Here is a 16,771-nt window from a genome sequence, read left to right as displayed (position 1 = left end):
GTGTCGCACGGGACGCTGTCTGTTAGCCCAAGTGGCGAGAACCCCATCTGATGTGTGTATGTGACGATACGTGCCTTTATTGTTGTTGTAGAGGAGGCCTTCGATGGAATAAGGTGACGCGTGATGAGGAACGCTGGTAGCGGTAGCGGGTAGGATGGTGGGCGTGCAGCCAGGCGACGCACCCGGCGTACCGACTTCGGTCTGGTGTGCTAGACTTGTTAGCGTCGAGATCTGCGCACTCGCAGCTGCACTTTGTAATGCGTGCTGTATTGCGGCTACGTAATGAAGCGGCACACTATTATAGGGCGCCAGTGGTGCGCCAAAGGCCGCGTAAGGAGACATCGGTACCCGGGGCTCGCTTCCCGGCCCCAGTTTGCCTGTGGGAATAGCACGGCTCACGGAGACAGGCACACCACGTCTTCTTGTGGCAGTAGCGTCCGTAGTGGCCGGTATCGAAATTAGCGGGGGGCCGTTATTAAAGCCGGTACTCGGCGTAGAAGTAGCACTAGCCTCACCACCGTCGCCGAATGGACTCCTTCACTTCTGCTGGATTCAGCAACAATCTGTGCGTGATTGTCGTTGATATTCTGAAGACTTCAGTCGACTGATATCGTGATGCCCACAAACGCACCAACGAGCTTCAGCTCTGCGACGTTTTCCGAAGTAGTCCAACAGCAGCGATAGCACATCTACAATATTTATTTCTTATAATTATTGGATGAGCCTTTGGTTAACCAAGGTAGCACAATATACACTAACACACACACAGGTCACTAAAAAGATCTATAACTAACAACCGTTCGCTAGGGGCTGTTGCCGCCGTTCTCGTTGTTTTTGTTGCCCCTTAAAATCTTCCTTTGCCTCAGGACGTCGACGGCAGTAACCAAATACTTGAACCTTGTCTCGTTGTTTGACCGTCTCGAGCGTTCACTATCGTTTGTTCCTATTGTGGCCTTTTTTGTGCACTGGCTAGACGACTACTTCAGAACAGGTTCTTCGTCACGGAGTGCCCTTGCATTTCATAATATCATTTGACGTTATTGATGCTGTTTTACAAGACATATGTTGTATTTTACATGTTTTTTTTATCAACCACGTAAATTCACTAGCACGTTCTCCTTTGGAATGACTCACACACTGGCTACAATGATTGTGGCTTCGCGAAGTCGTTGAATGCATGTATCTATGGAGAGATGGACGTCGAGGATAATCGACAGACAAACCCGAACGCTTCACTCGGGCCGGCTCATTTGAAGGCTAGGGAACGATATAACAACTTAACGAGTCGACAGCGCCTTCAGCAGCAGCAGCGGCCACCTACTACTACAACAGCAGCTCCAACCCTCTGCCGAGACCATCCGGCTTCACCACACAATTAAGATTGTTTCTTAGTTTGGCCGCGCCAGTGGAGATATTGAATCGCAGTTGGCCGGGCTCGCGGAGGCGGCGCCTGGGCGGTCGAAGGCGGAGCCTGGGCGAGGGTGCCACGGAAAGGGACGTCGCTAATTATTATTACTACCATGCCACGATATACGAGCTGCTTCGGCTGGCGGCTCCAGCTAGCGCGTCTGCCTGCCCTTCTCCTGGCCAGAGATAGAAAAAGAGAAACGAGATGCGGGCGCGTCGGCCGTGGACCAGCAGCAAACGCGGCTCGCTAGGGCTCCTTTTGTTCTGCACAGCGACGGCGACGGCGACGGCGGCGGCGGCGGTGGAAACAGCAGAAGCACTAGCGATGTTAGTGCTTCTGCTAGTGGAAGGAGCACGACGAACGGCGCAGCGGCCGGCAGCGATGAGCACAGTACCGGGTAATGCGAACTTACTTGCTAAAGCAACGAGTCAATGAGCAAGCAGACGACCGAGGAACGACCGGACAAACGCGCTGCCGCAGCCGCTGTCGTGCGACGACGACGAGGAGGAAGAACGGAGCAATGATCAGCCTGCGAACGCGAGCCCCGTGCAGCTCCTAGAACTTGTCAAAAGCCAGAGCCACAACTATGGCCAGCTCGGTGATCGTCGGCATTGCCGAAGCAAGTGAGCTGGAGCGCGGAGCACAGCTGTAGATGCGCCCATCACACCTGTAATGGCGGAAGGATGCGACAACTAGACATTTGAGAGTCTGTCGTAGTCGTCGCGGACGCTTTTCATATGCACGTGCACGTGTACATCTGTATGTCGACATAGAGACACATTTGTGTGTACGACGACACAAAAAGGTACAAGCGATTAGCAGATACGATCAAAGCCACATCTATCGCGGACGTGCTGACTATAATTCCACAGGAAATCCATTTCAAAAATTCGTCGGGTCGGTCGTACGCTGGAAAATCCACAACGAAAAATCCTGCTGACGTTCGAAGTGCTGCCTATCTCAATACACAATATATAAAATAACTCGACTTAAACACATTTGAGTAAGCCATTAGGTTTTTTTCATTCATTCATAATTAATGACGACTGCGCGTCACTGGAAAGCTCTTTTGCAATAGTAAACTTCGAGACTTATTTAGGGCATCAACTGTGCTAACAATGACACACAGCTCTCAAGCTTCTGATAATGAGCTCACATGAGGGTTTTGTTGAATGATGGTAACAGCTATTCGTGTATCTCTTGCGTAACGTCTCATAGGCATTTGTCTAACCTTATCCAGTTCAGAAGGCTATTGTTTACTATGTGAGATTTCTGATATAATGCCTGCCCATTGCTAACTAAATGCTTATTAATGGGTGTTCGTTTATTGACTAACATTACTGAACTGACCCTTGACTAATACGGCTACCCAATGTGCACGCCGATGCGAAACAGTTAAACCTAAACTATAATACCTATATATCAAGTCAGCTGTTGAAAAAGAATGCGGTTGTGTCATAAATGACTGCCTACGCAGCCTTGCTCTCCATATATATATATATATATCTGATCTAGATCCCAAGCTCATGTCTAGCTTGTTTAAATGAAGTGTGCGTAGTTCAATAAGACTTCAAATCTCAGTACAGTGTGGATCACACGAGCGTTTCTCCGATTTTTTAAACCGCCAGCTCATTCTTCATGTTCGTACGTTCGTTGAGAACAGGGAAAAAGACAGTGAAGAGTCAAGAGGTAAGTGCGCTTCTTTTCTCCCAATTACCCCATTTCCTGTGATCAAGGTCCAACCTAGAAACTCTCTTTCCTTTCCACTTATGCCGGCTGCAGGAAAAGAACGGTGCATCAACGTCGTCCGAAGTACCGGTCGCAGGCAAAGCAGGCCTGATTGTGGTAATGCTGGTGACAGGAGTGACGATGCTATACGACAGTAGTTGTCGTAGTAGTCGTAGTAAGAGCAGCGCAGTGAGCTTGAGATGGTCGAAGGGTCTACGGCGGCGAGAGGACACGGGAGGAGAAGCAGAAGATGCCAAGATGAAAATTGACAGCGTACAAGAAAGGCTTGACGAATGAACAGAATCAGGATCCTGGTCGGCTTGTGCTCGCTGGCTGAAACGGTGGTTAACGAACGAAAGGCGGAAGGTGCTCCAAGTCGAGACTCCGACGGCTATCAGTTGGAGCTATGGAATCTCGAAAAAGAAAGAAAGCTAGAGAGCCTAAAACGAAAGGTGGCGCCGCCAGCGCTGCTACCATTACTGATGTCATTCAATAGAATGCTGTGCCTGAAATAGCAAGATGGTGAAAAAATCGTGTGGTATATTCGCGACCAGGGAAGAGTAGGTACTAGGCCTGAAGCTTGGCCGTGTTCCTGCCAGCACCGATAGAAAAGCAGATTGGACAGCGCGGCGCGTTTGTAGGAAGCAAATTTCAAGAGCCAGTGTTCGTAAAATGAAAGGAACCAAAAGTTGAGGGATAAGGTGCTTTAGGCGGTGGCGGAGAAGGAGCAGGGCAGAGGGAGCAGGGTGGCGGGCGGAGTGTCAGTTTCAGCGAAAGATTCCACAAGGAAAAAAGGAAAATTATAAAAGTGAGGGGTTTTGGTGGACTTTTTTTTATCTTATTGACAAGGGGGAAAGGAATCACGCTTCGAGCTGCTGGCCGGCAGAGCGGCAGACCAGGCCGTGACAGGATAAGTCCGATCAAAGTGGTGGCGATGGTGGTAGTGGAGACAGACACCATTATCCGTTGGGAAAAAGGCCCCATATCAACGGCCAGCGGCAACCCCGTTGTACCGAGTGGAATGACACGACGGAGCAACAAGGAATCATCCTTGTGATGGAAAGCCATTATTAGCCACGATGTGTGGAATTCTTTAGGGATATGGCAGAAACCGGGCTATAATTAATCCGCCACTGTTTCGTCGGCACAAAATCAATTAATTTTTCATAATTTCGATGTAGTCCGGCCGATTACTAATCCAACACTAACTAAGCTTCAGAACAGTGTCGGCTCGACTCAGTCCTGTCTTGTTGATTCAAATCTAATGGGTATGAATAGGTGACAGGTAACGGATATTTATTATAAAGGGAAGGGCAAACAAGTAAAAACGTGATAGGGATATATCAATTAATTCTTCATAGGGTTTAGCTAATCGTTTGCATTCATTACGGGCAAACTAAATTGTAGAGAAGGGTAGGCTAATTAGCAATTATTTAAATGTATCATTACGGCAAATTTGCTATGTCTATATACAAAATCATAATTAGTCATTACCATCGGACACATTGATGACCGCTGTTATCTGAATATCGTTATTTACGACCGTCTCAATTTTTTTAAATGTTTAATTCTGTGAGCGACGAGATTGTAACAAGGAGCCTTCTGCCTCTCCAGTGGAATAAGCTGGGGAAGAGCATAGACTGCAACAACCGGACGCATACGCATACTGATTCCTACTAACGTGAGGTGATCGACGGCGTACTTATAACTATTAAGCACCAGTTTGTTATGTAATAATGATAAATAAACGAGAAGGTAATTAGACATTTGTTTGTCCGCCATACGTAGCTAATTACTTTCTTGCGTGCATCATCTTCGGGACGTAAACTCGCGCATAAAATAAGGTATCTTCACTTAAAACGACGACAGGTGATCGGCAAAACGCGTTACTCATTCATCACTTCGTCAAAGTCACAATAGACATTTACTGAGTAGAGATGATAATGATACTCACCTGCTAAGAGGTTTTAGCGGCCAAATTATTCGAGCTAGTAGTCTTTTCTGATGGAAACTACGATCATTGTTATAATATGTCGATAATAAATTTCTATATATATATATATATATATAAATATATATATGGCAAAATGGTGATTCACACACTCGTCACAAGTGCCGTCTGCTTGGGGATTTACTTCTTACGTAGTCATTTACTCTACTCGTTTTGTTTGATCCTCGTTTCCTATTTCCATAAATCTTCTGTTATTGAAGTCGCTCTGAAGGGATTCGCCAGAACGCTGTTGTGACAAGCTGGCGTTCGCCTCTCCCTTGGGTCCAATTTAGTCGAGTCTGTTGCGCGCTGCACAATATCATAGACAAACGTTTCCCCTGCCATCAATATTCGAATCCGTTCATATATAATTTACATTATATACATATACGTAAGAGTATGATTATAAATTGTTTATGGATGGATCTATATCGCTTGCATAATACCGTTCGAGCGTTGACCAACACCAACGTTCTGTTACGCCGTTGTTGTTTACAAATGCAACTCCTGTTCGTTGCTGCGATCATCAGAACTTTCACAGTTATCAGCATCTCTATCGACACCGCAGTATCATCGCATCGTCTGGGATGTATTTGAAAGCGGGGGAGAGGAAATTATCACTGCGGCCGAATGGATGACTGGCGAGTGGTTGTTGACTTTGGATGAGCGGCTATTCTCCCTAAGTGACGCAAACAAGCTTCTATCCAAAGAAAGAGGCCTGTCCGAACTTAACATCTAACTTATTCCTGTACTGCTTCCGAATGGACGGAACCCTAGCTGTCGTTGCTATGTATATGTCGTCTGTCTGTGTATGAACGAGACTAAAGTGCGAACAGACTCGCTCCTGTCGTCTGCTCAATCGGGGTCTCGTTTGTATATGGCATTTTAATGTAAGGGGTGTGGTTGTTCAGCACCACCAGCTTTTCTGGGCCAATAATTTGACCCAGCGCACTTATCGCTGTATTTAATCGAAGACGATTGCTATCTAATGTAAGCCACGAGAGGCATCCACAGAGTACACTCGTTCGAACATCGACTTCATATAAAATAGCACAGGCGTAGTTTCTCATGGTAGGGCAAAAACAGCGTTTTTGCCTACGGAACATTGATATTCATATATGTTTCACGTTAAGCATCTTTAGTTTGATACATGAGGAACGAATATAATTGAAATGCCTATATTTGAAAGCGTATTGCCCCCCTGAGTCTACCCCGAGCTTACCAACTATCATTACATTTAGACAAATTACGTTTGAATATGCAGATAAAACCATTGTTCCTAAAGAATGTTGTCGCCAACTTGTCTTACCTTACGATGAAGCGAAAAAGCCAGGTGACAGGTTATGATAGACTGTTGTCGCCCGAGGACTGGGATTGCTTTGGGCCAGCGCCACCTTTCAATGGAACTCTCATCTACTTATAATGGCGAAATAGCTTTACAACCCATTTTGCTAGAAAGATAATTATCATTTAGCGCTTCCCGTGCACAAATATAAAACGTTGTCTGAATCTAGCGTTATGTAATGAAGATGACGTTAGTGAAGACTGGAAGATGTAGAGATTGTCAGCCGTGGAGGGGCTATCTTTATCTAAACCCGGTCTGAAGTGCTGGTGGGTATTCTTGCACTTTGCCCCTTTTCGTACACTTACAGTATACGTCAGCAAGTTAGATATGGCCTCTTTTGTTAGTTATATACGTTTTCATTCTGGTCACTGCGAACGTCATATGGACGTTTTAATGACCGAAGTGTCAACCGATCATTGATCGTGTTATTATAATTGTTCAGGCTTTTTGTGGCCACGGGCCAAGTAGTGTATTAGATACGCTGCATCCCGACGTCTTGAATTATCTAGCCAGTGAAGCCGACAATCTGTATATAATAGTACGAAAATCTATACATATACATGTGATCACCGTAGTAATACTCCTCTGTCAACTGTTATAGACCGCCGTGTGTAGGCCCCAGTCGCGTTTGACGGAGAAAAGGAGGAAGACTTTGACGAAGAGGAAGAAGAAGAAGAAGAAAAAATCGAAAAAAAAAAGAACGAGCGGTTGCAGCACCAGTGAAGACGAAGTCCCGTGGGGCTCCAGTGCGGCCAACCGCGGCTCGGATCTGTCTATGCATCAGCTATCGCGCGCCAGCGAATAGGCAGGACCGCTACGACGCCAGGAGCTCTCCATTGGAATCTTCTTTGATCTTCCCTGCCCCATCCCCAGTTACCTAGTTGCCCTGTCTTCAGTTCCCAGGGGTCTTGCGCGGCAGGGACGCGATTCGTCCATCGTTATAGGCCGAAGCCTGTACGGCCTTGCTGGTTGGTTCCTTGGCTCGCTTGCCGGAACGCTGGTCGTGAAATGAGTCGACGCTAGCTAGTGTGATCATTGCTACCAAGTAACCTCGTTTTGCCAACCTGGCTGAGTTGAGGGCAGTTGGCACTCTCTAACTGGGTAAAGCTCGAAGCGTCTTCGTCTGAGGAACGTACTGCGGTGTGCTCATCGGAGTGAGGGGTGTCCAAGCGTAACACTGCGAAGCTCAATCCTACAAAATGGCGCGACCGAACACTACAGATAGTCCAACAATAGCAAGGTATGTTATTGTTGTTTAGGAACTATTTATGCATATAAAGTGCTCTATTATAAAGATTGTATAATCTTTATAATAGAGCTTCACTGGATACGTACACTCCACCATACGATTACTCCATAGTAAGCCATTTACTCGCGAATAGCAACGACGCTGGCTTGAAGTATATTCAGAACAGTCCTCTGTACAACAGCTGTAATCTCTTTCAAGCGTGATATCCAACATCACATTGTATAAATAATAGGATGACGATGATTGATACGGAGCAATTACAAACCAAGCATGCTTACCCTCGACCCCCACCCCCCGCTATACATATGGTGTACTCGCATACGCCTCCAATCCTCATATACTAGCGAGTACGGCCGAAGTTTGTCGCCGGTTTACAGGCGGTTATATCTTACGTAGCAGAATTTTCAGCGGAGAGATATATCAATAGAAAGAGATATGTACAAAATAAACATTTATTACAACTTTGTATGTAACGCGGACAGTCGTCAACACCGTTGATGTTTTAGGCAGTTACATAACGCAAAAAACTGAGTAGGACGAGATGTTACTTCGTGCAGTGCACACCTTCTCTGCTTATCTTACCACTGTGTACATATCGGCCGACAGGACATCAAAGTAGAGAAAAATCACACCCGGGAATTTGTCAAATCAAAGCCTGGGTCTTCCGATGGGTTTGTTTTGCCGTCGCACGCCATCCCAGTTGGCAGTATGACGAGTACTATTTTAATCTCACAAAGTGCTCCTCGCATCTGATGTTAGCAAAACTCAAAAACTTATATCGAGTGATTTGTAGTTTCCGTTATTTTCGCCTTCGTGATTTCGTTTTAATCGCGCCGTCTGCTTCATGTGCCGAAAAATTGCCTATTGATTGTGTACTTGGTCACGTGTAGCAGCAGTGACACCGATTTTTTTTAACTCGAAGACATCCAGTGAAAGCAGTACATCAGCTCAGATATACAGACGACTTCACACAGTGAAAACACGACACTCAACGAAAGCATTCCTGACCAAAGACACGCCGAACACCTAACCTAGGTAGGCCGCATGCACGCAGTTGTTATTTAGCGCGATAAACATTACAAAAATAACAACAGGGCCAGCAGCGATGGCTTATCACCGCAAATGCGATAAAAAAATTGTCACCCTTTATGTGTCGTCTCGATTTTATGATCCAGTAGTCACACGAGTGCCTCGGAGCGCACGGGTCAAAATTTACTACAAAACCTGGATGTTAAAAAAAAGCTGGATTACAAATCTGCACCGCCTGCTGTTTTTTGGGGGGTTTAAACGAGTATCAACGCGGGCATAGGCATGTGATCGCGTTTCGATAACTGATTTTTTTCGACCAGGTGATCGCTGGTACCCAGATATGTTCCTATAATTTTGTACCAGATTGTCTATTCGAACTTATCGATATGCTGACATATTTTTTAGATGAATATATATCTTAGTTTGATTTCGATCGTATTCCTGTGTATCTACCCTCTACTTTGAATTAGACGTACATAGCAAGCAGGGATTCTGACGTTCAGGTTTCAAAACGAGCGATCAAAGCCGAACGCTCAATGTGGGCTTTGGCAAACAATTAATTTCCAATAGTGTAAACATGAATCCAATAATAGGGAGATCAAATAGGGGGAAAAAAGGAAATCGATATTTTGCCTACTGCTTCGCTCGGACACTGCCACCTGCAAAGTGGCGTTGAGTCGGTCGCGCCACGGTCTAGGGACGATACGTGTGGGGACACGGCCTGGACGGGATGTCGACAAACGTTTCGTGCTAGAGTTCCTCATATGTCGGATAGTCCATTCTGTTATGTCATGATCTGTATTTATTAATACTAGGTCTTTCGCTGTGAATTGTTTTTGAATACACGTGTAGTAATAAGAGTGATCAAGCCTTCTTGCGGGTATTTGATACTTTCACTCGAATCCAGAGCACCTGGTGCTCTGGATTAGATTATGTTTATTACTGACACGTTAATGGAACCAAAATAACATACTTACGGGTGCCAACTTTAGTAAATACTGAATCTGACGTAAAAGAGTAAATGCCCACATTTCTCCTCTAACGGGATTTTGCAATGGTTCTTAACATGGAACATGAAACTGTACCGGAATCCTATCACAGACCTATCAAGTCTGTATCAAATGAACAGAAAAAATAGCAGGGGCAAACCTGACAACGTTCTCAAGAACCTAATTACGATCGTAGCTGTATACGGCTATATAAGTGGACCACATGTTAAAAGAATCCTTCGATATGTAATAGATACAGCATATATAGTCGCCAGGGGATTGCTTTACTCCGAGAAGCGATCGGTTGCAAGTCATAGCGATAGAGCGCAGTCGAAGGGCGATCTATTCGGGTGGAATCTTAATAAGTTCAGTTAATCAGCTCCCTTTCTTTTTGCAGGTCGCAGAAGCTCGTCGGAGAACAGGGGTACGGTAGGGAGATATGGCGGGTCTGGGGGCCAGCAGTGGTACTTTAGAGCCGAGGGAGGGACACACTAAGATTAGGATCAAAAAAGAAACGCGCGCAATACAGACAAAGCCGACACTCTATTGGGTAATACTGGTAGTGTCTTCGAAGCTGTACGTCTTGAGCGTCCGCAGCCCCTTTCACTCGCTCGCTTGCTTGCTTGCTTCCTTGCTCTGCTTACCCATCTACCAGCAACCGAACTAGGCAGCCGAAGAGCCATAGAGATCGGGCCAAATCCTGAGTTCGTGTGGGCCATTTGCTATCAAGTTGAATGTTAAGTGGAGCCATAAGGGCAAGCTCGGGCTTTTAATTGCGAAGTAATTTCGTCTGCGCAGTTTGTCCCACTTATTTCTTCCTGAAGATGAAGGGAAAGACGGGAGAAAACGGCGGGAGGGGAAAGGGGATGCTAAAGATGCACGCGAAAAGGACGAATCATAATCGTAGTTACAGCCTAAGAAGGAACCTGATTCGAGGTCGACTAACTTGCAGGAGGTAGCTAAAAGCAAAACACTGAGAAAATGTGTTGTAGTCTCTTTTTAAACGATCTCTTTTCCCTTCGTCATGTTGAAACTATTCGTAACGTATGTGTAACTATTCGTCTATAACAGAACAAATTCGATAAATGAGTTGAAAGATCAAGTTCTAAGTCCAAGAATAATACATATTTGGGCATCTAAGCAATAGCTATGCTTGCACCATTTAGAACATTTGATATTATGACAAGCTCCTACGACTTCTCTCAAATAAAATATTTAGATTGTTTTTTTCTTTTCTGCTTATTTCAGTTAATACGCAACACTGTTGCTATGGTCAGTGATGGGAAACGTTGATCTGCTAGCGGATATCCGACACACATGTCCAGACCTTAATTCACTACAAATATGTACCGGTTCGAGTCTGATCGAATTAAAGACGGATTGCTGAATGATAGGTGAATGCTCTATAAAATAATAAGAGCACTATAACAAACCTTACAGAAACACATAGAAGAAATTGATGCATATCGCTAAGCCATTCAAGAGACTCAGTGAAGGTCAGTATAAAAAAAAAAGTACTCAGTTTTCCCTAAACTGAAGCTACATTATGAGGTTCTGTTAAATAAAACATTTTTCTACATTTTGACTTAGTTTAGATGTTTGTCCGTGTACTGGTTTGGTTGTCCCCTAACCCGATCTGATGACTATTCAGATCAACAGAGAATTCGGCGGCTTCTAATTTTGACCTGACAATGAACTAGCGGATATCTTGCTTACACCGGTTTTGCTATTGAGCTATAATATAAACGGTCCTCCTTGCAATATGCCAATTAGGTAACGATTTCGCTAATTTGTATCTTTAGTTTAGAATGCCTCTTTTTCATTAAGGGTTATCAAAAACATGATGAATCATAAAAACGCGTCAAATAAAAAGCTAAGGTAATAAGTATTTACATATGCGAGTGGGCAGGGTTATATTTGAGGGCTCTTTCTGTACGCCAGGATCAATTTCTTCTTCCTTACTTGAGACTATCATTTACTCCCTCTGTCTTTCGGTTTCTTACAACGCCAAAACCGAAGGGCAAGTACAAAGAAGTACCGATGTCCTATAGCTGCTGCCTCAGCTATCCCAGGCTAACGCCTGCGTCTCTGATGCATCGACCTTTTCCCATTGAGCCCCCCCGCCGAACCAGTCAGTCGAAAGGCGGAATGTGGCTTCAGGTTGGGCGGGAGAGTGACTCAAAGTAAAGCCTAGGGTCTATGACCAAACTCGGGTGCAAGGCGGCAGAAGGTTGAAGTGGCTGATCCGCCAAATCCGTCCTGAGTCAGCGTTGCCCGTGTCACGATATCACACTCTTACAAAGTTTCACTGGGAGAGCCACACGCACACACACACTCATAATACTTAGATACACAGGCAGCAAATAGACGAAAACGGCCCGAAAAAGGTATTTAATCTTACAAATGTACAGTTGAACAGGAAATCCACAACCGTCTCAAGGCGTTACCATAATTAGAAACTAATCGTTCTTGTTTATACATTGCTGCCAATGTGAATAGAAAGTTTTCTATTGCTCAGCTTAGCGAAACATATACTGAAACATTCAGGCAAATAGTTTAAGGACCAACTAGCGTCAACGTATTGAAATAATTCTGAACGACCAGCTGGAGGCCTCAATTTTCGATAAATTTCTAAATGGAGGCAACCACTGACCATGCGCTGCATACAGTGTACTCACTCGTCTTGTTAACAAGTACCTAGACGGAAAAGTCGTATGACACAGTTCCAGCTAGGCACAAACCAGGCATCATGAGTATTAGGACTATTGTATTACTATTAAATCCATTCTTTTTTCTCCCATTCGATTTTGACAAACAGTCTGATAACTAACGCATTCTATATTCTTTCTATTTTACACAGGTAACAAGCTATCTAGCTATCTAGATAAATAGATATCTGTCTAGCTAAGAAATCTGCGTAACCCGATGGCGATAACCGTGCCCCTCGGTTACTGGTAAACAAACTTTACGCGTAATGCCAGACTAGCCTACAAGTGAAGAGAACGTAAGAAACTTAGAATTGTTTGAAGAAAGTTTGGCCCTTATTAAAAACAGTACGACTATTCATCAGAAATGTAGGATCGACATTCAAGCAAACACATACTTAATGGTTCCTAAATAAACTTCAGGCCAAAATGAAAAACTGATCTTCTAATAAACAAGCATATACATATAGTCGTTCGTGAATCGAATAAGCCGCTTAGAAGTTGTCGAGTTCGCTCGAAAATAGCCCCGCACCTGAACTAAGTATCTGCCTGCTTTTCTCACCCGAAGGCTGTCTCCCTCTGATTTCTAAGGATAGCACAAGATGCAATGCTTTGCAAGGAAAGGCGCTTACTGAAGCTAGTATTTGGGCTATCATTTCTGGTTGCCGTTACTGTTTTAGAATGCTTTGAATGCAACCTCGTACTATCTCTGCCGCGTCTGGACTTTAAAGCCACACTTGGGCCGCTGTGTTCTCCTGCCCAGCCCTAACCGTTCCGTTGATGATACAAAGCTATACATTTTCGATCGGATTCAAGTCGGCTAAATTGTCAGCCTATGAGATAGCAAATTGTTGTACATGAACACATAGTTTCCATCCGGAACCCATTTTCGTACGTTGCATCTAACTTATTTCACCATTGTCGGTTTGTACAATTCCGCTGACGAAATACTGGATGGAAATCACGGCCCCGCTTGACTTGCTGGAACTCGTATTTCACAGAACTTATAAAATATTTTGCTGAAACGCCTAAAATGCGATTTTCAGCTTCCAAGTGTACAACTTAACGCATTTGAACGTGGGTTCGATGGGGTTTTTTTGACTGGTCTACTATAGCAAAAGCACTCGTTTCGATACGATGTCAGAGGGTCCTCCTTAGTGACTTCGGGCTCTGTAGATCTTCGGTACAATTTAAACACCTTTACAAATCGATTTTTTTGTAACGTGACCAGAATAATCTAGTTCCCTCGCTGTATTGTACGTTTTCTATGAGTTCCTTTCTGTTTTTGTCTTGGTGACAGAGATATCAGGGGCTAGCTATACATCTCCGATCCATTCCACAATTTTTGCTCATAATTTAATTTCTAGTTGATGGGCAATCATAGATGCACGAGATCATCCACAGTCATACCTGTGTCATTGTCATCGAAAATAACGATAATTGTTGTATTAAAAAAATCGGATCATTCGTGGACAAAATTGGTTCTCTGAACTGATCGGATTTTCATATATTCTCTAAACAGCCATCACGCTATGCGTGTTTACAGATGTCCGGCAGGTCACAACAATTTACAGCTGTTTCTTCAGCGGCAGTATCATCAAATTGACTAGAACCATTAGAGAACAGGAAAAGGCTCTCTTTAGATAAAGGGAAAAACGCATACAGTTAGTGTTTTTTGTGCGGGTACAGAACTAGCTTTGATCAAACTCGACAATATATGAAATTTCTAGGCGGCTTTATATGATTGTATATATGAACCTCTAGCCAGTGCTGCGTGTAAATCCCCGCGACCCGCCAAAGGCACGAGGCTCTGCTAGGAAACAAGTAAGCTAATGTTTGTATTAGCTGAAGACACTAGATCTCATTAGCGTGCGCCTAATTCCTTCCCCAGTTCGCCTTGCATTACCCTTCCAGCGGTCATTGTCTTCACGTCTTCCAGCTTTATCAATACACCCGCATGATAAAGAGTTACCATAATAAAACATTCACATTAGTGGCGAGATTAACATGAATACATGTTGTCTTCAAGGAAATTATTATCTTCAAGTAGAGACTAATCAACCTTATCTTCCAAGATACGGCTCTCTAAGCAGAACTAATGCGAGATCTAGTAACTATATTGGAAAAGTTGCAGTTGCAGCAGGCAAAGAGGAATCGCTGAAAAATGTTTGGCGATATTTACTGAACTATCCATAAAGTGAGAATCCAAAACACTACATCTATTGTTTATGCACAATGGTCCGAAACACAGAATTGCAACGCCTTTGACTATGTCTGGGAAATAGGTTACGTTATTACAGATGTCCTTCAGGGAACCAATTGAATAAATAAAATCATATATAGATTTAATTTCACAGCCGAATATAATTTAGCTAAAACTACTAGTAAAATTTCACTGTCATATTATCTCTATGGAAACTATCACATCAACGAATGCGTGAAAGAGCACTGTGTGGCCAGCGACCATTTTTTTCCTCGTTGGCTTGTTGCTCATGTTCCATTGACGTTGTTGTCCTGCCCAGACTATGCCCAGGGCCTAGGGGAATTACTTGTTTCGAGCCTTATTATGTAGAGTAGTTGGTTCGCAACCGACTCGCATTCTAATTCTAACACCAGAACTGTATTTGCTCCGCTTTTAGGAGTGGCCAAAACCAACTGACGGGTATTTTAAAGGACAAGAAAACGCGCGCTCTAAAGAATCACAGTCAGCAGCCATAAGTTGTTCTTCGAGGTCCCCAAGGTACCTTAACGCCGTTGAGACGCGCACGATCAACAGGTTCTCTTTACTACCCTATTTCCACGAACTAAGCAGAACCCTGATCAGGTATCCCGCATTGCATCTTGCGATACTTCTAAGCATCGAAGGTTTCCAGATCGTGTACCGAAATGCATTTTCTTACTAGATGTTTCTTCTTTGCGGCTCTGCGATGTCCATTCTACCACTCGGCCTGCTTGTGAACTTGCGGAAGGGCCAAGCAAACGTGCTCCGAGTTCTGCGAGTCCACGACTCTGCTCTCTAAAGCTTCAACTGTCAACAAATTGTGATTTATTTGGTACGTGTTCGTTGGCATTGCTGTCTTTGCACAATCTTTTGGATGCCACGTCTCAACAACTAACGCTTGCATTACACTACAGACTCTGCGTAGATCTAAGCGTTTGTGTGTTATTATAGTACGTCTATTTCCTTCCGGTTGCGGTCTGTCCTTGCGGACCACTTAACACAGCGGCGAACGTGAGCCTTTGCAGCTAAAAGCCTACTGCTCAGCTGCAAAATGTTCGTTGTAAAATTTAGGTGATGTCTTTAACAATTCGTATGAACAAAAAACGTTCAGACCGTACTAGAGCGCCTCATAGGACCGTTAAGCTTCTGGACAGTTGCATGAAAAAGGCCGACCAATGTTAATCAATTTGACCTATGAATTGCATTGAGGAAGAAGGAAATCAACAGAACCTTAGAGGTGCATGCAATAGGAACGGAACGAAAGACTCGACGCAATATGACATTAGGTAGATGAAATCGTCATACATAAACAAGTAGTTGCACCTTTCACTTTTGAGATCGATCTGGGTGGCTGTACGATAAAATAACAATATAACTGTGTGGGTGGAGTTAACAAGTGAAGGCCCTCATTAGATTTTTAAGCAGGCCTGTTCCTAGACCTGTCACGGGACGACGCCATAGAGTGAAGCGTATGGATCGTTTCTGCGTGGATTTACAAGTACGTATCACATGTACTCTTCAAGTAGCCCGTGCCTGAACGAACAATGTTATTAATGAAACGAGCGGGTACGAGATTTGATACTTTATTCTGCGAAAAGACACTGATGACCGACTAGGATAATATTCCGCACTTCAAATATATCTGATTTGATATAAACGCGCCATATAGCGGCTGTTTTTGCCTGATAAAACAGCAGCGCCGTTTCATGTAACAATAACATAGTACAACCGTGAGGTACGCGCTTGTTGCTGATAGCTAGCCACAAGGTAATGATGGGGGGGCGGAAGACTGGCCTGATGACTCTTATATCGATCGTACCCTGTCTACTTTATCGTCTCGCACAACTACATGTGCAACATTCACTGACGTGTACAGATTGTTAACGCTAGAAGTTATTTTGTTTGACTGGTGCCTGCTAGTTTTCTTTTTATCCCTTTTGCTCGTGACTCATCTAGTGTAGACAGCATGTAACATGGAGTGGCTGGTCGATATCCATATTTGCAATATGGTTTTTTGTTGGTTTCAATGGCCACACTCGTTGTGGGCTCGTAGCAGCGTGTCCGATTGGCAAAGCGATCTGACCGCCGGTGGGCTCATCGAGCCCAA

General features: G+C 44.2%; 1 protein-coding gene across 3 annotated transcripts in view; it reads right to left on the bottom strand.

Annotated features, from left to right (window-relative positions):
• Positions 1 to 16,771, bottom strand: part of LOC111253298 (uncharacterized) — a 76,788-nt gene that overhangs the window by 30,149 nt on the left and 29,868 nt on the right. For 2 of the 3 annotated variants that reach the window (XM_086992540.1, XM_022812490.2), the window contains exon 1: positions 75 to 1,391. The exons of the other annotated variant lie outside the window; for it this stretch is intronic. In XM_086992540.1, the coding sequence (XP_086848666.1) occupies positions 75 to 342 (268 nt within the window). In that variant the 5' untranslated portion in view covers positions 343 to 1,391. Of the gene's footprint in view, positions 1 to 74; positions 1,392 to 16,771 lie in introns of those variants that run through there. 3 annotated transcript variants of the gene reach the window in all.

Source organism: Varroa destructor, unplaced genomic scaffold, assembly GCF_002443255.2.
Source record: "Varroa destructor unplaced genomic scaffold, Vdes_3.0 BEIS01000006.1, whole genome shotgun sequence".
Lineage (NCBI taxonomy): Eukaryota > Metazoa > Arthropoda > Arachnida > Mesostigmata > Varroidae > Varroa > Varroa destructor.
The sequence above is the reverse complement of the archived record's forward strand: the minus strand, read 5'-3'. Positions and strand labels throughout refer to the sequence as shown.